This window comes from Hetaerina americana, unplaced genomic scaffold (genome assembly GCF_022747635.1).
Source record: "Hetaerina americana unplaced genomic scaffold, ioHetAmer1.1.p SCAF_3, whole genome shotgun sequence".
NCBI lineage: Eukaryota > Metazoa > Arthropoda > Insecta > Odonata > Calopterygidae > Hetaerina > Hetaerina americana.
Genome location: NW_027286874.1, coordinates 35143909 through 35167687, shown reverse-complemented (window position 1 = coordinate 35167687; position 23779 = coordinate 35143909). Strand labels below are relative to the sequence as shown.

The 23779-nt window shown below is 36.8% G+C and overlaps 1 protein-coding gene across 1 annotated transcript in view; it reads left to right on the top strand.

Moving 5' to 3' along the window:
• LOC139689989 (uncharacterized) overlaps positions 1–23779 on the top strand; it is a 335109-nt gene that overhangs the window by 225135 nt on the left and 86195 nt on the right. The window contains exon 7 of the mRNA XM_071587153.1: positions 20086–20289. Within this exon, the coding sequence (XP_071443254.1) occupies positions 20086–20289 (204 nt within the window). The remainder of the gene's footprint in view (positions 1–20085; positions 20290–23779) is intronic.

Here is a 23779-nt window from a genome sequence, read left to right as displayed (position 1 = left end):
TAAAATGCATTTGTAAAAGACAGTAAATTTACATTTCAATGTTTTTAAATGGAATGAATAACAAATTTGCTGTCCCAAAAATCAGACGTCTACATCAAAGGCCTTCAAGTTGAAGGCAAAAAAGGTGCTCATATACGAGTATAATCCCTGAAAGCTTAAACTCAATATCTCCTAAGCCGATTTTTTCACAAAATATTGTGAAATCATCTCCAATGATAATCAAAACGCTACATAGGAAGTGTAGTAATATCGAGCATATGACGCAAGACACATTAGAGATCCCATTTTCCTATTGCGTTTCCAAAATAGGCGTTTCCAATATAAACTTTCAAACTTTCAGTATTTTCGGAATTACCGTGGAGGAGTGCTTCAGTCAGTCATCTAGTGGGGTGTGTGTGTATATATATATATATATTTATATATGTATTTATAACCATAAACCACAACATAGTAAACAACCCGAAGGTCGGTTTGGTAGGTGATGGTAGAGTTCACCCAGTACTAAGCCCGACGGCGAGTGATATATTTCTGTATTATTGCGGTAGATATTTTTATTACATTTATATTATTTTTTGCCATATTTATTCTTTTATTAATGCAGATTAATGTGCTTTTAAACTCATCTTGAAATAAGCGCTCATTGGAACGGAATCGGGGGAAGTTAGCTAATTCAAAAATGAACGTTGTTACAGCGAAAGAAAACTGAAGTGCTTAAAAGGGTCTTCCATTTTAAAGAGGATGGTTACCATAAACTTGGAAATTACCCTGTTAAAAAGGTAGGCTTTAAAAGCATTCATAAGACAAAGAAGCATGAAATATAGAATATTTCGGGATACTAGATAGGAGTGTGAGATCTTCTTTAAAAGATCAATTCATGCAAGTAAATTTCTTGCAATGCACAAGATTTTTAGTTATGCATATGATCTCTCGTCATGAGTATAACAGGCGTTTTAGCTTCTAATACTTAATATTTTCACGCGATATATTTATGATGATGACAGATGACATTGTCTTTGTATTCCAAAAATATTTCTTTTCACGAATTTGAATAGATGGGAAAATGGAACTTTATTGATTTTGATAAATCAGTCCCCTTGGATGAATCGGTACTAACGACATACTGAAAATGGTGGTCTGGTATAATGCCAAGACGTCGAAAGTCCCTATTCCCATGAGTAATGTGGAAGAAATTACCCTCCCGAAACTCCGGAAGATGGAACTTTTTATGCTCAGCGAATCAACGGAACATTAAATTCCAATCTTGTGGGATAGCCAACAGGAAGGAACCTTAGTAATCTGATTCATGTACCCCAAACTTCTCGGTTTATGTGAATTCTATCCAACATCTGCTTAGGTTTACTTCGATTCTCAAGGTAATTCAATTTGCATTCAATTATTTTGATATGGGTTTGCAGCTGTATAAACATATTTAACATTTAAGAATAACTAACTGAAAACCCAAAGTAATTAATGTTTCAAAGATACATTTCTACGATATTTTAGGCACTAAATTCAATTACATTAGCAAAAAGAAAAGGCACACGGGTTCAATTCTACTATATCGCTATATTAAAAAATATTACTCGTTGGACTGATTTGAACAGCGCCCGAAAAAGTTAACAAACTTAAAATGCAAAGGACAGAAAACAATTTATTTCTAAAGACTAGATTTTTTAGGGATTTACAATTTTTGTTCATTTGCAAATAGTTTAATGTTTCGTACATGGCATTCTATTCCATTGATTTCAGTAGTACAGGGTCATTTTCAAGGTAATTAATTGTCTTCATGATTTCAAATGGACTTTGTAACTGATCGTATAAAATAAAGTGTGGAGCATGCAAAGATATATCTTAATAATAGAGTAAACCACCTCGAGGACTGCAGACGGGAAAATAATCGGTCTTATCTTCATTTTTCGGAAATACACGCCACTCCTATTACTTTTAATAAGTAGTTATGGCTAACTTACAGCTTAATATTTTCTCACACAGTACATTGTATATATAACTAAATACAAGTGTACTAAACTGTTCGCAGTTTTTCTGAATGTCTCTCTAACAACTATTTGAGAGCAAATTTTTAGCAACATCAAAATGTCGGCGGAGATCATCCGGAAGACAGTGTGCTCGCATGCTACGGGACCGATGTTTTGCAAATATTCGACTTCCGTTTTTATTTCAACTTTGGCGGAGTTTCTCCGGGATTTTTATGTGAACATGGCAAATTGAAAAAAGATTATCAGAAAAAAATCCTAGATACTAACATTGTAAGGAAATAGGACAGGATTTAGGAGGATGCAGGTAGTGAAAAAATGTTCTATAATTATTGCGTTAATTATTACCTCGCCCAAAATTAAAAAAAAGTTCATGAAGTTCATTTCTGGAAAAGAGGTAATTTTTTATGGGAGTAGTTTCAAACGTTTAGGTTTAGGTTTTCAGACGTAGGTTTTAACAAATATAGGTTTTCTGTAGCTGAAAAATGGAAATCTTAATCGCTAGAGACATCGTTGAAATCATATGAAAAAAACGTCGAGTTAAATGGAAAACTGATGTTCCCTTAAATCCAAATTACGTTATTTATCCCAGGAGACAGGCAGTACTGGGCTAAAGAATGAATGTTCCTCTGTGCAAAGCAAGCTGAATTTAAATTGGCTATTCTAAAACCGGATGCGCGAACCAAAAGAAGCTTCTCCAACTTGAATGGCTTAAATACTTTCTGCAGAACATTCTATTCTATTCCTCCTTTCTAAGATATCACACTCGGGTATAATAGATTACTGGTGAACCTGGGCAGGTCCCGCTAATCAGGGTTAAGATATTGTTCCAGGTCAGGCTTGTAGCTTTAATGCTGCGAGTTTTGCGTTACCAAAGGGTAGTGTAGTTGAAATTTAGTCAAAGTGATTCTTCTTCTTTATCTTTGGATGTTTAGGCCCACTCAATGTTAACATTTGCTTTCCCTGAGTACATGAAGTGAAATTCGCGGAGAGGCTAAGCTCTTTGACTACAATAGTCCAGTATTTCAATCTCTGGCATTATTTTTCAAAATATTGTGTATGTTTGTCATTAACCACTAACATTACACTGAAGTTTTACCGTTGTTTTTGTTCCTTAGGGGAAAATGTAAAATTACAAAGGAATTATACAACTGCTGCAATTACAACTTAGTAAATATTTTGAATGCTTATGACGCAATATTTCAGTACTTAAAGAAAAGAGGTGTCAAATGGACCCCGAAGGAGGGTTTAAATCGAGTGCAGAGGACAAAAACCACTCAATTGATGTGAAATAAACCTCGGGTCGGTAATTATTATCTCCTTAGCCCTCATGGTTTCACAAGTGGATACCGTAAGGATCTCCTTATGCTGAAGGCAATTACCTAGGCTATTCTGTTAACAGGAATATCATGTCATTGTGCAGTATTAAAGGGAATATTATTCGCAATTACTGCTCAAAAACGCCTCCAAAAGTCATCCCATCTGAGAACGGTTACCATTTATCTCCACTTAGGTATTCTAAAATATTAACGCTAGGAAAATGAATGACGCATGCCGAAGCCTTATGTCACATCAAATATTCAAGAGATAAATGGTTATACTCTGAGTAATGTAAAATGCTTCTACAAAGTGGAAAAACCCATAGAATTTAAAAAATCCCTTCACGGAGACACTCAGAGGCTTCGAAATTGGGAACTTTTGATCAAAGTAGGGCAAGCTTACAGCCAACTTCTCAAAGAACATTTTGCTTTTAATCCTTGGGGCCATCACGTCCTATTCATGAAAACGCTTGTTGAAGCCATCGATGCAGCCAATGCGCAAACTCTACGCGTAAATAAAATCTCTCATCCTGATATTCGGGTTTTTCCCTTGTTTACTGCTGTCATCTCCAGGCAGCAGGATAGCAACTCCAATCATATTATTAACGGCCACAAGTGGGAAATTAACTCGTTAACCTTTGCAAACAACCGTCACTTCATATCTTTTTACAGATTAAATGGAACGGAGATATGAGTAAATGATAAATAGCATCAAGAATTTTTCAGCTTCACGACATGGGCGGGTGACGACGGTTGTGTCGTTAATAGACAGATGGATCTTGTCGCCCGTGACCTGTTGGAGAGGAACGGTAAAATCATTAATTTACACGCGAAAAAAATGGTATTTCGGGTGGAGAATACCATATTTAATTTCTCTATCGGATAAAGGAATGGTGAAAAGGGGACGACACGCAAATACGTACACATTTATTTACTTTTGGTAAAAAAATACATCAATTTACAAAGTTATTTTAAGATGTAATTTTGGATAAAGGGTGATTATTTATCTTTACCTTGTGTCAAAATATCACATATTCTGTGATTTAATTTAACTAATGGCCTTTTCCCCTTCAAACATGAAACATTTAAATATATATACATATTCTCCCTTTCACTCTCGCCCCTCCGCCGCTCCCTTGCAGTAAGCCATTTAAATTTGAACATCAATGAGGAAACGGAAAAAATTGAATATCTTTTTAAAAGGAGAGAAAAATTTCCACATGATCGGTTTTGGGTCATCGAGAGAAAGGGGAGATGAAAGCACAAGGAAACCGTGGAAGCGGGGTAGCATATAATTTTCCGTTTATGAAAATTTACAACCTTTTTGCTCCCCTTTCAAAATGGTGAAAATGAATTTATATCAACATTGAGCCCCGCATTGCCGGTATTACATTTTAAAGACTTGCGGTTATTAACCTGATGCGCACATAAAAAAACTTCATGGGATTCGATATTACTTCCAGCCAAAAAATGTTGCCCTCATAACTGTTTACGGTAGACACCTTTTCCCATGACTTACTTGATTCTAGAGATACACCGTCAATTTAGTAAAATACCTGACCACTGCTGGACTGAAGTTGCCATAAATTATTTTTGACTAGCATTCTTTAGAAAACCCTCATTAACCGTGATTAATGGTATGCGCGGGGACGCATGTTTCCTAGGTATGTGTCCGACCCATTGAAATGATAGCATTTTTCTACTAATACTATTATTGTATTTGTAAAATAAGAAAGAGATCGAATGGAGAACGCCATCAATGACCTAATATCCAAGGGCGTGTCCTGTTTAACGTACAACAGGGCACATAATATTCCAAGTACCGAATTTTTCTCTACTAATCCTATAAGCCCCACTTCGTATCTCTAATCATCCACCCAATATTAAAAGCAGACAATAAAAGCTTTTATTACACCAATCTATAGAATTTCAAAAATTTCATGTAGCACTAGGGAGTATTTACAATGCCTACCAATATTGAAGGATTTTGGCTACGATGACCTTATGATGGAGGTGTTATTCCTCACCGTTTCTCCAATGATGTTTTTCCGCCATAGCAACGGCCATTCTCATCACGTATTGTAAGCCTACATGGAGATTTTTTTTATTCTTCCAGAAATAAACGTGCAATGCTTGACGATTTAGCTCCCCATTCCATTAAGCTTTTAATTCACTGGTCAATTTTCAAATAAGTCATATGAAAGGTTTTTCGATGATTTCAAAAGCAGACAATAATTATTCGAGATTCAAGCCGCTAACAATTTTGCATGAAAGCTACAAACATATCATCAAATAATTTGCATAAACGATTCATGAAAGGTATTTCAGCCATTCAGTGGACTGTTTAAATTCATGTCTTTCAGTTCGTAGGAATTATGGCCAAATGTGCATGCCAATTCCCTTTATGGAAATCTGAACTTTTGAATTCGTATTTCTAATCCATTTCGGATGGAATATTCTAAAATATTCACCAAAATTCAACAAGTAGGAATGACAAATTTTTTTATGGATGCATGCTCAATTTTTATCTATTTCATATAATTCTGTTGCAACACTTTTAGGATTCCGTCGGTCAAGTGCGGCGAAATATAATGATTTTTGACAAAGCTATTGATAACAATCATCTTTTAAAACTCCCGATGCCAAGCTTACTTCAGATTCCAATAGCTTTTAAAAACCTAGAGTTATTTACGAGGGTCATCCGGAAAGTAGTACCCGTTCGTGCCGCATGAAGTGCTGACGACGCGAGTAGCCGCTGGACGAGGTCAGATAGCTTCAGTGGCTTGTCTGCCTTCTCTGAGCCAAGTTGCGTGACGCTAGCATTGCCTGTGTTGTTTCTGTGATTGTTTACAATGTTTAAAAAAATTGAGAACGCCGCCAGTTGTGAAGTGAGGGCAGTGATTAAATTCCTCAATGCAAGAAACGTTCGCCCATGTGATATTCATCGCCAATTAAAGGAGGTGTATGGAGACAATGTAATGGACGAGTCGTCTGTTCGGCGGTGGTGCCGCAACTTCAACATGGGGAGGGGGAACACACACGACGATGAGCGTTCGGGGAGACCGTCTGTCATTACAGACCAACTGGTGAGCTCAGTTGACGAATTCGTGAGGAACGATCGGCGCGTCACAATTGATGACATCTGTGAGCATTTTCCCAATGTTTCTCGAACAATTGTTCATAAAATTGTTAAACACCATCTGCATTATGCAAAAATTTGTGCAAGATGGGTCCCTCGCGTATCTCAATGAGCTGGCGGCGAAGGACTATGCAGCAGGAATACAGAAACTTGTCACACGTTATGACAAATGCCTTAATTTGCTTGGAGATTATGTTGAGAAGTAGTTTAAAGTATCCTCTTTCAAATAAAATTTTTTATGTTTGTTAATATTTACTTTTGTGTCTTTATTTCACGAACGGGTACTAATTTCCGGATGGCCCTCGTATATATTAAAATAATGCAACAACAGATTAAATACTATTAAATACTATTGAGGACACTCACAGATGACTGCGTTATGTCTGTATGGATTCAAGAACCTTTGCATTTATAATATTGTTTGTCTGAAAAATTCAAACTGAGAGCTAATGAGAAATGAATAATAAAAATACGATTATACATAAATGGGTAGCGACATAAATACAGCAAAACTAAGAGGGACTAGAAATTTACAAAGGAAAATACTAAGAAGAATTTTTGCACCAACAACGTAGAACGTGGAATTACTCATTAAAATACAATTCTCAAAGGTACGCATTATGATTAACGAACTCGACAAAGGAGAATTTTTGAACGGACACCAAAAAAAGCAGACAAAGAGAGAGGGCAAGGAAAATATGATGGAAATATGATATCATAGGACATGTATAACTACCTTGACCTAGCTAGCAGAAGATAAGAAATAACTGCTGAAGATGCCCCAATCGAAACAGGATTGCAGCGGGAAATTTTGCGTAAATTTGAGAAAATTGCGAGGATAACAATTAAATCAATTAATTAATTAGATAAATTCGTTATTTTTAAATTGAGATGATTTTAGTCAGATAATGCTTTTATGTAGGGAACATCTTTTGGATATTACACTTTAATTTCCAACTACGCTGCCATAGCCACGAACACTAAGGAAATGTTAAGCGCTCAAAGAGTACATCGGATTAACATATCTTTATTTCAACTTCAAAGGCGCGCTTTCGGTTGATTGACTCGTTATCAGACGGCAGTAAAAGTTATATACACATTAATTTCCATGAACACTCACTTTCCCATCAACTCATGATTCCAAGAGTGAAAGTAAATTGAAACCAATAAATGACAATGGGACGAATTTAATATGGACGGATTTGGCATTATTTTGACTTCGAATACAGAACAAATACTGCTCAACGTGCTTTATACGCAATTAGAAATGTACCTAACAAACCTTGTACCTTGATGAAACCTTGTCTTATGTAGTTAATATGTGTTTGTAAATCCAAACGATAAGGAACAAATATTATTTACTTAATTAATGATCCAGAAAATCCCAAATATGATAGACTTAAAAAAGTGCCAGAAATTCCGTTAAGGGAAACAAACAACTAACTGCAAAGGAAAATTATGAATATATACCAGTCTTTGAAAATGCATACACTTTTTAGGATGAACAGTAAGAAGTAATAAAACATTAAGTTAGTTAATGCATTCGGGAAATTTGAAGTTAAGAAATTTAAATTCCAACAAAATCTTTCGCACAAAACACTGAGAAATGAACAATAAAACATAGCAAATTTTCGTATAAAACTGTAACAAACAACTAGAATACTCACGTTGCTATGCTCTGATTGTTTTTCTTAAATTTCACCCGGCCCTTACTTTTCCAAATGTTTCAGAATAAGTTGTGGGCTTACCAAATTTCTTAAATCATTTGTTACAGAAAATATGTTGAACAAGCGAATTCGCAATAAGTTTTGTTAAAGCAGATGACAATGCCATCTATATGATGATAACTTTTATCAATTTATAAGCAACTAGGAAAGAATAATGGTCATAATCTTACTTATAAACTTCAACATCTAAATATATATTTTGGTATTGAACGCCAAAGGGCCAGAGGAAAGTTGTCATTTGAACCAAACCCCAATAAATCTCTATCCGTTACTCAATACCCGGGTCAAATTGATGGACATGATTCAGGGTTAGATACCCTCTTCGTATGCAGACCCAGGTACAATGACATGGTCGACGGGACCATTGGCAAATCCAGGTCGCCGTACTACGCCCAGTCACAATTGACCGACGACAGACGCGCCGCATCACGTCAAACGTGTGGAACGTCGTTATGGATCCTCTCTACCGGCGTTCCCAACTCGTCACGTTCAAACATCACCGCTTTGCTTTTCTCTGACGCCTCCTCACTGCCACTAACCTTCGTTTCATATTTGGGTAGAAGGGGTCGTGGATAGTGAAGAGATCCGCTCCTTTTGTTCCCCGTGAGGTTCACTATCTTGCCCGCCTCTCATCCCTGGCCAACTCGCGTGGGCGCCCCGCCCCCTCCCGTCGCAGTGGTGACGGCAGAATCGAGGGATTATTGACACGCTCATAGATCTGCCAGGAATCTATTCATCCGCGCAGACCGAATTGTCATTCCCGCATTGCGCCCGCCCGCCTGTTACGGAGAGGAGCCATTCTTCTGGCTCCGCCCCCTTTCCTTGTGCTCCCATCCCTTCCCTCCAGCCTCAAATCCGCTCCACAGCTACGTCAGTCGCAATCGCGGGCACTCGTGTGACTTGGGATTCCTCGTGTATGTGGCCCTTCGTATCCCACCGAGGAGCCGACCCTCCCTCCATTCCATGCCTCCCTGCACATGTAAACACAGACACTTTGAAACGCATCGCCTTCTCCCCACCGTCACCTAACTCCCACGTGGCCGTTGTTGCGGCATCTTTAATTCGCCGTGCACTCACAGGCCCCCACCTCCTTTCCCTCGGCTTTCTCTCTCACTCTCTCTCGGCTGCTTCCTCTCTCTCTCTCTCCCACGGGTTCTTCCTCTCTCTCGAACTTAACCGTTCCCAGAAACTTCAACACCAGCCCGTTCCTGCGCCGACTCTCTCCTCATCTCCATCCCTCACTTCCGCCGGTTGAGACGAATGGAGGCGGAACCACGAGCGGCTATGCAGCCCAGATCCCCTCGGCACCCGCGGACCTGAGTCTCACCGCGGTCTTGAGGCTTCTGAAAACGGCGACGCCCCTCCCCGGGTGCGCGCTCGACGAAGCTTTTGACACTTACAGGGAACTACGCACAACTTTTGTCGCGGTGTCTCGGAGACCGATTTTTGGTGTCACCTCGGGATGCCAGAACAAGCCAAGATTTGGTCATTGTGCCTGCCACTTTACAGCCCCAGTAGTGCTCGAGTGCACTTTAGCAAGTTTCCCATTTGTTTCAGATAGGTCAAGTTTAATTATCATTGGACAGCAACACAAAGTTCTGACTGAGGATTATGGTTGCTAGTAGCAAATGGTGCATTATTACAAGCCATGTATTTAAAATTAGTATTTTATTTAGAAGCTAACCAAAATAGCCCAGTTGTCATAATTTTGGATTACAAAATCTCTACTAAATAACAATACATGATAGACCCTTAATAATATATAAAGGAGGAAAATGTAAATATCAGAAACTACCATCAGAGTTTACGATTTTTGGAAGAAGTGGTACCTCCATGGGATAACACAATGAGATAACATGGAATTGCAACATCCCATATTCTTTCTCTTAACAATTACATCTCCCAAAAGTTTAAAATGGTGAAACGGAAATAATTTATTTAGAAATTATTTGAAATACCCCGAAGAATAAAAGTAAAGAAAAATTTACGTTTTCCAAAGGATGAACATGGCAAATTAATGACTATCCTTTACCCATAAATTGAAACAAGTAGACAATAGTAGTTTCATAGAGAAAAGGAAGCAGCGTCGGTTGTTCCAACCAAGCCATAGATGTTAATTTTGTTTGCTCGTTCTGACTGTTCCTGTTCGCGCTTCTGCATATGAAATTATTTCCTCGATTCACGTTGATTTTTTTTTGTTACTTCTGGCGAACCAAGAGTACAATGGCTAATAGAAATGGAAAATAAAATAAAACGAATTAACACATTTAAGGCCGACAGTAAAATTTTTTATGAAACAACTCTTGTCATCCCAAACTGATTACCCGGCGGCTGTTCGAATACCTCCGGGGTCTCCGTTTTGGGGGGTTATGATATAACGTAGTGGTCTTTATTTATCTGTAGAAAGAGTACGAATTAATTTCACTCCCAAGTAGGCTTAAATACTATTTCAACTAGAATTACACGGGAGGACATCCCAATTAGCCATTGAAAATATTCTATTAAGATTTTGTGGTAATCTTTTCAATGCATTAAATATAACTGACTACTTTTACATTAAACTATAGACTGGAAGTCATGGAATGATTCTTAATCACTCGATGATTTTGTACGTTCTCAGATTTACCCGATCTGTGAAGGTTCTTGGGTAGCAGATTTCTTTGCGAAAAGTGTTTTAATATCACAACCGGCATGGCACAATGTAAACAATGTAACAACAATGTAAACTACCCTCACTTATCAAATCAACTTTCAGTTTGGTGGCTGTGGTGGTGACGGGATAGTTAAATGAGCGACTTGGGGAGAAAAAATATTTGTCATTCAGAAAATATAATTTGTCGCCTAACTTCCAAATTAAGGAGTTGCCTAGATGTAAAGTCGGTCAATCAATAATTTGACATAAGAATTACATTTAATATTATAGAAAAGAAGATTACTTGAAATATCACCACCGCTCAAGCATTATTCACTGTTTCTTGAGGTGAAAAACCTTTTCAATAAGTGAGTTTTGAAGTTTTTTCTTCCATTAATCGAAAAGTTTCTCTTATTGTAAATTGACGAGATTGAACTCCCTGACAAGGTTATTCACATTCCAATACAAGTTTCTCCATTTAAAGATTTAATTCATTTTTCATTCTCCGTCAGTCATCATGAATCTACACAAAATAGGCTAATACTAATTCAAAAAAATCATGCATCAACACAGAAGTCAGATCCACATATATTTCAGTCCATTATAGCGAAGATGAAAGCCAAGTTTATAAATGTAACCGTAGTATGCGTCACTTGGTGGATTTTTTTGTGCTAAATAAGAACTCTCACTTGATTTTCCACAATACCTTTCCACAATCTACAGCTCACCTGAGCCCCCCTTTTCGAACTATATTATCCTTGTACCCATGTCTACGTACCTGATAATGTAGCGTCGCAACGATCGTCGCGTCGTATAAAAGTGAAAGTACTGTGGAAAATGACGAGTGCGTTGTGCTTATTGAGCGGTTAGCTAAGACTAGAATTTTAAACATACTTCACGAGGAGTTAAATACATACAATTTCGAATTTCAACAATTTTTAATATGCATTCCCTAAGTAAAATTTTTGTCAGCTGTTTTATTTTTTTAATTGTAAAATATGAATTTCATTGTACTAGGATTTTTTGGATGGATAGTATCAAGTCCATTGTTTTAAATTATATATTGTCACTAAAAACTGGAGATTCTGCGCCTTCAGCGCTATATATTTTGTATTGATAGTATAAAAATATATTATATAGTTGCTCATAATTATATACATATGTGATATTGCAGTTGATATGAATTTGACATATAGTTTGCGATAATATGCTAGTGACAGTCACAATTTCGAGGGTCGACAGTTTGATACGGCGTGAGGTTAATCGAGTTTCTCAAGTTAATCAACAATTTCGAGGCCTCAACATCCCGAAATCGCGAATTCTATTCTCAGTATTTAGATGAATATAAAATACTGTAAGCGGGATGAAACTGATCCTGACAAACTTGATGAAAATATTATCAGCTTCTTGTTCCTCGTGCTATGAAACCCTGCAAAGATTTGTTGTTGAAGAATCAATACGTATAATATTGATCATGACTTATTGTTCGTTTCATCTCATTATGAACAGTGAAATTATACCAAACATTGGAAGAAGACCTATACACAGCGAGATATTGAATATTTGTCATCATCTGCTCTAAATTCTGTTGATCCTTTCCCTCGGAGCCAGAAGAGGCTCGAAAGGACCCAAAATTTCACTGCATAAAATCTATACGGGAAAGTCATATATTTCATAATTTTGATTGCCTAATATTTTTATCTGTATCATAATACTTTTGTTCTTAATTTTTTAAGAAATCGAATAAATATCCATTTCCAATATCTAATCCCATTCCAAAAAAATTGTGATGAGTAATTAAAAAAGAAACGGTTAATTGAACTTTGAAATGATTTACTACGGTAATTATTAACAACTTCAACTTGCTCGCAAAGTAATATAGCTCATTAACGTTTTTTAATTGGTATGTCAATCACTGAAATTCAAACTGTCCAAGGCACAAAATCTATGGCGCCAGCAACTTAATTTCAAGCAAGCCGAGTGTTTTTTTTAGCCTTATTAGATTAGAAAACGATTCTTAGTCTGGAATTTCCTCATACGATAGCATACATTTTAATACCAACTACCCATTTTTGAGGACATGGAAATGAGTCATTGAATTCTAATTTGAATTAAATACTTTGGGACATGGAATGTTAGTAAATGGATATGTCAAAATTGTCAATTTTTCTCTATCGCAACAGAGAAATATAAAAATTTTAAAAATCAATAAAGTTCAATGTCAAATTTTTGATTTATATTTAACAATCAGAAAAGATTGGAAAAATAAATTAAATCGGGGAAAGAAAGAAACTATTTCCATCATTTGTGGTGCATATTTACATTCGTTGCTCAGCTTTCGTACATTACCACTATACCAAACCAAATAAATTTCCCCAAGATTCTGCTTCGATCTAACGAAAATTTTCATTTCAAAAACCCGATTAAAAAATACGGCGTAAGAATATATGCACACGAATGCCTCATAACCCCCGATCATGAACCTTCCTGACCACCTCCATTCTCCTGGGACCTTACCCTCCCCACTCGCCGCCGCCCCTGCTTCCCTCAACCACCCCCACCAACTTCAACCAAATCCAGCCATATTTTCACTCTTCACATCCACCATAATTATATACATATATATATATATATATATATATATATATATATATATAATCGACCTATAGGTGTAACTCTGTACCTGAGCATGACGTCGATGTGTTGAAACTAGTTGTAATGAATAAAATTGAGTGGAAATATACATTTATATTTTTACTTCAGTGATAATGGATATCCACGAAGTGAAGCCTGAAAACATCGAATATTAGAATTCATTCACTTTTATTTATCAAAACAACTCGGCTAAATCTCGTAACGAAGAAAACGATTTTATGCAGATGCCTACTGCTAAGCTTCCAAACGACAAGCCGCAAGTAGATTCATTTTTTACCACGGCATATAGTATTTTTCCCATTTCCATTAAATATTGTATTGCTTTAGCTGCACACACACACACACACACAAGCGTGTGTGTGTGTGTTTGTTTCCAAGATAATTATTAAAAGGTAAAATTTAACCACTAGTTATTTTTTTTAACGATTGATTTGTTCGGTCATGACTTCAAAAAAGCATTCCAAAAATACTAGTTTTATATGAAGATAATATCACGTTATTTTCCGATGGAGGAAGAGTTGGCCTATAATATTAAACATTGATATAGATTTTAAAAATCTTCGACCCTGTTTAAGGTCTATCTATCTAACCTATAAGATTATTCACTCTATCTGAAACTTTTTCCAAAAGATAATGAACTACCAAGAGAGATAATTTGAAAACATTTCTAAAATGTAGTATCTGTAAATACATCAAAAAATATTTTTTTAAATGAATTAGTGGAAATGATGACCCAACGATGAGCGTGATTTGATGATTGATTTCTTTCAATAATCGATCAAACGAGAATAAAATTCAAAAAAGAAAGCAATTCCCGAAATTTATTTTCCAATTCCAGATATCCGAGTTTTTCGAGCTCTGAATGAACCACTATGAACATATATTTTCCAAGCACCTGTTCTAAAGAGAAATATTCATACTTTCCTTCAAAAAACAATGGTTTTTGAAACATGAAAAAATAAAAATATATATAACATCCTTTAGGAAAAGAAAATTCAATTTATTTTTTTAGATTTATGCTGTAAAGTTTCTATTATGATGAGGAAGATGACTCTTATTTCAATTAAAATTTCCTATACTGAGTTTTACTAGAATCCTTTTCAATTGTAGCTTCTTCCTTTGATAGCCCATCCGGTAAGATAATCCTCCCAATGAGATATTTCTAGTTTGTTATTCATTGGGCGCTCTAGTCTCAAATTTCGTTTGAAATTAAAAGCATAATTCAATTGGCTTCCTTGCAAGGTGTAGCTCTCCTTTTAAGACGGGCTAACCTAACTAATGAGGAAAGCAGTCGGAAAAACGTGATCTCGTGCTATTTAATGAGGTTCTATAGCGTTCTCGGCAATATGAAGTTCAATTAAAGTGACTGTGTTTTATTTCGCATCCCATAAGATATACTGTCTACTAGTGCCACATTGTATATGCTGTTTCAAATACCATGCTCACAGTTTCACATAACTTGCTCTCCGCCTCTATAACACGATGCATTCCTTTCTTAAAACCACCATAAAATCATAGGTTCCCCTAACCAAAAGAAAACCGTAGTTATCGACTCAAACGTTGCTTTTTTTAAATGGTTGTAGGGCTCACCTCGTACGAATTCTTAAAGCAGGTGAAATTCGAGCATCAAGTTGGCGAGGGTGTTGGCTATTCCTTGATCGGGACCACCTGCAATTTCCCAGAGGATCGATCGCCGTCGGTTCAAATTTGAACACGGGACCTTTCGACCCGTAGCCTAACGCTCTACCCATTGAGGTAGAACATCAAACCGCCTGTTAGACCCTTTATTTATTGAAATAAATTTTGTTCATTGAAACACGAATAAATTTTTCTCGTCGTCCGTCGCTAGATTGGTCATAACTTGAGCATGAAAAACTCTCTTGGGTAGCTGGGTACAGACTAGTTATTTATATAAAAGTCCAGTCAAACGAACAATGTAATTTAAGTATTAATCGTTGCCCAGAAGTGGCGTCACCACCGTAAAAGAGAAGAATCGGGGGTTATTTCGATTTTTCATAAACCAATCAAGGGTATCTGCCCAGTCGTAAACAACCACCAAAACGTAGGATTTATAGATTGTTTACGACACCTCTTTCAATTTAGGGACTTTAAATTCTAGCTCTCATCTCTGGCCAAGAACTCAGCTGGAAAACTGTTACATTCATTTAAAAAATTATTTTAAAATGACTGTAGAGATTCACGTTGCGTTCTCGCCGATGAAAATTAATTCTGGAAGCTCATCTGTCAATTAATTCTGGAGCAAATCATTTGAAATGAAACGTATTACGTTTTTTCTGTCCTTTCTCGTTTATCCAGATAATAGTAAAGCGCTTGATGGCCAATTTAAGATTCCTTTTCAATTTTTCCCCACATAAGTAGCAATAGCTCGAACTGCCTATACTCTTGCCAGTTACTGAATATTATTAACGAAATTCATTGAGCGAACTATTGTTTCAGGAATTTTGTTCCATATATTTTAAGATAAAACTTATTAATCATATTGCACTAAATTTTTGCAGCCTGATACTTATTTCGTATTTATAAACACATAAGCAAAGGGTAATATAATTGATGTCAAGGATACTTTTTTAAAAGAGTGAAAAATTGAACTCAAGTTTGCTCATACGTATATGTTTTCCATCTCACAACCTATACTTTTTCGTAGTAACCCTGTATATCAAAAGCGGTTTCATACAGTGGCTTTTACATCAAGGCTTTGAATACTTCCGAAAACCTTAAACAAATTCATAAAAATTTAAAAATAAAGCGTAGCTTGCGATAATTGAGGAAAGTGTGAACACTACATGAGTCCGCATTGGAGATAATTGAAACAATGTGGAGACATGAGTTCTACACCCGTGTCTCTAGTCTTTGACGGAAGGTAGCTAATAAGCCAAGCAAGATGATTGAGCTACATGTACGAGCTATATATTCCCAAAGGAAGTTCTCGTGGAACGATGTTAAATTCCTTTCGAGCTCCTTGCTATGAAGATAAGTCCAGTAACGGAATATTGTGGGGTGCATATAATGAAGTTGACGTGATCCCGTCCCGAGGGTATTTGCAATTGAATGACGAAAATAGCCCATCACACACACTTACATAGGATATCCCACTAAGGGTTATAGCGAGATGAAATATTTAGGAGACAATACAGATCATAAGGCAAAGATGAGCTATTATTGAATTTATTATATTCATTTACAATTCGCGTAAATATCGCCAGGATGTTACTTTCAGGTGCATGTGTATGTTAGTTGGTAGTTTGAGTGTTTGCATGTGTGTGGGGTGTAAGTGTTCATGCATGAATGTATGCCATGTTTTTTTTATATGTGATTTTTTCGTTATTGCATGCGATTTTTTTTTTTTCTTTTCTAAATTATGGGTGGTGTCCTAGCACCCCCCGCCACACGCCCTTGCGGCGGCTTGCGGGGTATTGAGTAGATGTAGATGTAGATGTAGATGTTTAACATAAAAATATCAATTCAAAACGGTTCATCATTAAATTAGGTCCATCGTTTAGCAAGATAAATGCCCACTCAGTATGGTTCAGCTTTCGTTGCTATTCAAAAATTATTTTGAGCATTTCGAAAAATATCATATTCGATGCTTTCAGAGGAGTCGGCTTTTCATTCAATTTTTTATGGCTTTGTAAGATATCACAAGATTTCTCAATGAAAAATAGATATAATAAAGTGATTGCCCAGTTGAAATAAATGAAAAAAGTTGCTGCGAATTGCTTTCTTACTCTTTGAAGTATTAATTAAAGACAGGGAGGGAGAAATTCATTGGTCTGTTATTATTAGTTTTTGTGAAACTTTACAAATTTTAAAGTTTGTGAGCTTTTATTTACATATGATTTTTATACGTTTATTTAGCGGCGAAGAGATTTCTATTCCATGCACCTTGTATAGATCTGCATAACTTTAGATGTTTCACAATTCAAGTCTAAATATAAGCATTTATGTACTAGTACTCGTACAATTCTGAACATCCATACATCTATGATCCATTCATTTATCAATATTCCCCACTTAAAATATTCTGTTACAGGGAAATAAAACAAAATAGCCTCTAAATGTCAGCTAACATCAAATGCATTATTATAAATAAATTGAAATTTAATAGAATTAAATTAAATTTGATTCGGTGACGTAATAAACCTCTTAAGTAGTGCTAACAAGTGTTTAATAACTAATAAGTAATGCATTTTAACAAAATGGAATTAAATACGCGAGACAAAAAAAAATTCACTGAAACTACCATGCATTCTGTCAGCAGATAGATAGATATAGTAGAGATAGATTAACGTCTTTATTCGGGCGAATAGGCAGCGGTTCAACATGGTGCAGTGGCTAACGTACTGGATTTTCACCCACAAGGGTCCGGGTCCGAACCCCGGAAGCGGAAAATATTTTTCCATGGTACCAAACTCAGCGATCCCTACTTAAGTAGGGATCTCTCGAGAGGGCACCCGAGGGTACTTTGTGGTGGGTACTTTGAGTGAATACGCTGTCCGTCGGATGTAACGTTGCGCTGCGGACCCCTCGGCGTCTTTCGTTAAGAGCGGACTAATGCCGGCTTCTCACCAGCATCCTTTCCTATCCATTCCCAATGGCACAAATGAGTTCAGTTGTCGGTCGGCTCCCCTAAAACCACTACTCCGGCGAAATTGATACCACAGGGTCCCCAGACATAGAGTAAATAATAGTTTTAAAAAGTTGCGGGAGATGAGGCAACAGTGACTTTTATCAAAGTCTTCGGGTAATTGTGCATCACACTTTGAAATTTTTATATTTTCAATAATAGTATTAATTCAGTAAGTTACCCTCTTAAGTTAATTCCAAGGAATCGCGGGAGATGCGGCAACAGTAGCTTTTGACGGAAATCCGCTACGGTAATGCATTACCCATGGTAATATGCGTTACCAGGCTACAATTTCAGAGTGTAAAAATTATTCGCCTTGGCTGAGACTCGAACTCGGATCCCTCGAAGTCCGGTTGAGTGCTTTAGCCAGTTAAGATATCGAGGCGACCGCTTAGATTCGAGTCCCGTCTTCGTTACAACGTCTTGTTCCTTTGGCATCCCCAAAATATCTGAGTTAAAAAGGACGCCTCGATAGCATGACTGGCGAGAGTACTCGGCCGGATATTGAGGGATGCGGGTTCGAATCCCAGTCAAGGTGAATGATTTTTACACTCTGAAATAGTTTCATTTCAATCTTAAGGAAATTTAACAAGTCACTAAATACTATAGCTGTCCTTCCTAATAAAAAAGTAATATAAACTCCTCCGGAGAAATGTACTCAATATCGATATAATCGTGTGTAACTAATGAAATTTTGCTAGAAAAAAATAATAGAAACTTAAAAGGCTTTTGTACTGATTTTTTGGATTTAGCATAGGTAATGTTCCTGAAAATTATATCCATCGTCCATATAGATCGTATTTTAATATAATATGCGGGGTAAAGTACACATTTGGTAATATTGGGCTGCGTAATCAATAATACTAAGTCATTAGCTTTTGATTTTAGAATAAGTAATTTACAAAAATGTCCAAAACCCTTATCATCATGGCCCAACGGCAAAATATAGAACAATATTCTTTCACTCGTTGTCTATTCTCAGTTTGAAATTTAAAAAATTGATTCGGAATCAATAGCACTGCAATGATTTTTTTCATATAAGGTTTTTAACATTATGGAACTGGGAACGCTACTTCTTTCGACTCTTCCAATTGTAATAACGCTAATGCATCACTTCTTTTTCCCTCCATTACACTCCCTACCTTCCTTCACATCTTTCTGTGTCACACTCCTCACCAAAACTTATTTTCTCTGCCGAGATTGGATTTTACAGTTGATGTAATTTGTGGCGGTGAAATTAATGTTGCCTACTAATATGAATTTCCGCTCTATAAGAAAAACGAGTGTGGATTTTACCCAAGGATGTATTGTACAAAGAGGGAAACACCATCATCGAACTCTTTGGCATTGAAATACAATTGAATAATGAAATCTTTATCAAATATCCCCAGAATAAGCCGCAAATGTTCGTTAACGCCGATGAGTTTTCCAATATTTTCCGGGGAAATCTAACGTTTCGAATGCGGGATTTTTGAAGGGAACTATTCCTAGCTCAAATACACTGACCTGGAATTGGAATTTCGATTGCCGTTTAAAACATTTGAAAGTAGCATGAGGACATAAAGTTTCCTGATAGAGAAAAAAAGAAATATATCTGCTTCCGATACGGATCAAAGGGAGGCCATGGGTCTCCACCAGGGGACTGTTTTTGGGTCATAATGGACAATATCTACATGACTAACATTACTTTTAAATACCTACTATGCCCCGATCATCTACAGCATGGTGTGACACGGTATCAAAACTGATGGTTTTATTTCAACTTTTGCAATAGTTTTTACACGTTCTTGTAGCAAAAGTATCATCATATTTTTCAAGCATCAAAATACCCCACCGCCCACCCCCCACCTCAACGCCCACTTATAGATTGTCTAGACCCTCTACTACTGACTACTATGTATACCTTTCCAGGCGAAACCGTTTGTACTCGAATTGAAGTCCCTTAACGTCGTTTTCCTTCCCTTTCTCGAACAGGGTGAGGAATCCATCTACGCGGACCCTGGTTCTTTCGAGTGCGTCCCCTGCGCAGAGGGATGCGAGCGGTGCGTGGACGGCAGCCCGTGCATCGCGGCGCTCAACTGGGTCCTCCGCTCTGCCGTGCTGTGCCTCTCCCTGGCCACAGTCATCCTGCTCCTGCCCCCACTGCTCCTTTTCACTTGGAAGTACGCCCACGTAAAGGTACAGTCAACCCGCCTCCTTCCGCTTCCCCACCATGCAAACGATTGAAATCCGTCGGCCAGAGGGCCCGAGGGGATATCTCGCCCTACTTAAATTCAGCCGTTTCGGACGTCGACGACGCCGCCAGCTCACGAAGTATATGGTTCTCCAACTAATATTCTGTGACGGTCCCTTAGGATTGGGCGCCTGGGTAATTTCCCAAGAGGGTTGCGCTAAATAGTCGTGGTGTTGCCGACGGCAATTTCATCCTCCTATTAAGAGAGCGGTTTGGCTCGGCTGTGGACTGAAACTTCCGTTTGAATTATGTTCCCCCTGCTGAGCACATTAAAAATCTTATCGAATCATGTCAGTACTATCCATTTATATCTCCCAGAGTAGGCCTCACCAAAAACCTGGAAGATGATTTCGGAAGCGGCTTGATTTGGAATGGTAATATCGCTCGCTCTCGCCAAGTTTACTTCCTAGGATATGAGACGAATTTACCATCCTTCCCCTGCGGTGAAACGCCCATTTATAATTGTTTCAAACGAACTTTACTTACTTATATTTTCATTGAATTCATTTACATAATCATATGCTATGTGAAGGAATTGATTGATGACGTTTATTTACAGTCTCATAAGAATCCGCGCAGTAGTCGGGAGAACCGCATCACCTGTTTCATTAATCGGCACACTTACCCTCCAAGCGTCCGGCGTTAATCATTAAGGTATGGATTTTGATACTAAAACAAGTTCCACACATCATTATACCTATGCAGTACATAATAAGATGCATATAAATCTGAAATCAACCTTGTTCCCCCACATCCATACCACAGCCCCGTAAAAGAATTCTAGGAGAAATAAAGTATTAAATTTTTTGATGAAGCGCACTCTTTGGTTCGAGAGATACACTGGAGGCAGCGTCATCGTCAGCCCAATATATTTCAAAGCCCGAGAGATCCAAGTGGAAGCTCTCGAATTTATTGGGAAATATAACAATGTGAGCGTCGATTAAAATAGCAAAGCGTTTTATTTTCTGAAAAAAAGGTTTTATATCCTTTTATTGCCAACACCCGTACGACTTTCGTTTCCGAATTAAATGGTACAGAGATAAGGTTCTGTCTCAAATGGCTATCTCTCTCACTTTAAATCTGCTAATAGGCTGTATTTCATGCTACCCGAAACACAATTCGCAATTTCCATCTCTGTATGTAATTTATTTATTATTCATAGAAAAATTAAAACCTTTTAGCTGTTGAGTTATTTTTGGAGATTCCCAGTATTTGGTAGGTTCGGTAATTTTTTATTTTTTGGTCAACAGCCTCATTTGTTGCAAATGCGTGAACACCCCGAAGCATGGATAATATATTAAAGCCCATTTGAAACGAATTTGTATTGAATGAATTAATGCCTTTAGCCGGATTCCCATTGGCATTATACAAAAAATGGTCTATAAATCTAAAAACATCTGATTTGAATTTTCCAGTTAAATAAATACGAACGAACCACTATGGGCAATTTATTGTCAGAATAATAATCAACATTTGCATTTCGTCTCCCAAAATATTTACTCTGATAAGAAGTAGGCATTACTATTTGAGAGAAAGCACATTCTCCTTCCATTTTTTATTTTGGCAGGAAAGTTTTCTATTCCTACGTATATTATTAAAAGTCATGTTGTCCTTATTTTTTTCCAAAAGTTTTCTCAAGATTTCCCGCAAACCACATAGAAGTACGTAAGTATTACGGTTAAACCAAGTGTTCTTACAACAGTCATATTGATACAGGAGTACAGAAAAGTAGCATATAGTTTCCCACTGTAAAAGAGGTTATCAGAAGCTAGAATCTAATTTACATGTTTGTAGTTAATAGAAGTTTAGTTTCAAATGCATATATTTGTGTCATATTAGGAGATACAGTACAGCATTTAGCCATGCTGAGACTCAATATCCAGTCAGAAAATCACATTTACGTGGATTGAGCTCGCAGTGCTGCCACAACATCCCCGCCAACTCGCTGGCGTCAGTGGTGGTGCAAACCGATGGGTTTCACTCCACGAATTGCTCTCGAGAGGTTCACATTGCTTCGATGCCTTTTATATACCAAATTCCAACTCATAAATTTTGCCTGGACGTAGTCTTTTACGATATTTTACGATTTTTCCCTTAAGCCCGAATGAATATATATTTAGATGATTTGATCTTTCCTTGACTTCTGTCCTTCATACCTCCTTTGTTTCCTGTTTCTCTTAATCACCACGTGTGGATTCAAAGCTAATGAAGTGTATGCGAATGGCAGAAAATGCGTAAGTTTTACTGTGGGAACTGATACATAGAGGTGATATGGTTGTAAATAATCCAAACGTTAGTTAATAAATCCTTTTCCTGGGAATCTGAAGCTACAGTATGTAAATGTTCTATACAGCTACACAACTACAAACAAAAATGTTCGCCTGATGACTACAAAAGCAATAGATTTTGTTTTCATGCTCCAGAAAAGTTTTACGCAATTTTCATGCCCTAAGCATAACTACATTAAGCACATCATTGATGATATCATAATACATATTAAGCTCAATTCTAGAGTAACACTCCAAATTCCCATAAGTTAACAATTTTACGGACCCAGTTTTGATCTATTTTGAGTGGATTCTACCCTCTTCCAAAACAGAACATAACATGATAAAAAGGGCTTCGGGTAACAATCAGACTTAGGTATGAAGAAGTAGCCAATCCAAAAGTATTGCATGACACGGTAATCAGGCTATTTTGTCGCGAAGTCAAATAATATATTGATGGAAAACTCGACCATAAGTACTGGCAAGATCTAATGCCTCAGAATCACGAACCATTCAACTGGAAAATAATTGTTAGCTATGAGCGGACAACGAATGGTGTCCAAATATTCAGCTCAAAATTGTGTGAATAAAAATTAAGATTAACTCAAACAGACAACTCATTCACTTGAGCAAACATTTTTCAGTCTTCTTTCACTATCAAGGCGTATCTTCTATATCCATTTGAGCAGAAAGAAAGTCAATTTACGTTCTTCTTTCCTTGGTGAGATTCAAGCAAAAAGACTGCTTGTTTGTTCAGGCAACGTCGTCTTCGATGAGTATCGAATAAAGAAACGTGTTTTTAAATGATACAAAATAAAATAACGAAATGTTTTCGGCTTAAATTTTAATTTAAAGGTAGACGATATAAAGGTTTCTTACTTTAACTTTTTCTTGAAAAAACTTGAAACTCAGTCTATCACGGTTTACTCAGAAATAATAGCTAAAATATCTTATCTATATTTACCACCAATGAAACTGCGTTATCGGTTTAACAACAGTAAAAATCCGCAAAAAATCTAACCAAGACGGGAAAGAATATCGCTACATCGTACGCTCAAAGTGGATCGCAATAAGTAAAAATATACTTCGGCAAATAAATAAATGGTTTAAAAAACCAGAAAAACTTTAATATAATTATATACACTTCATATATGATAATTATTTAATT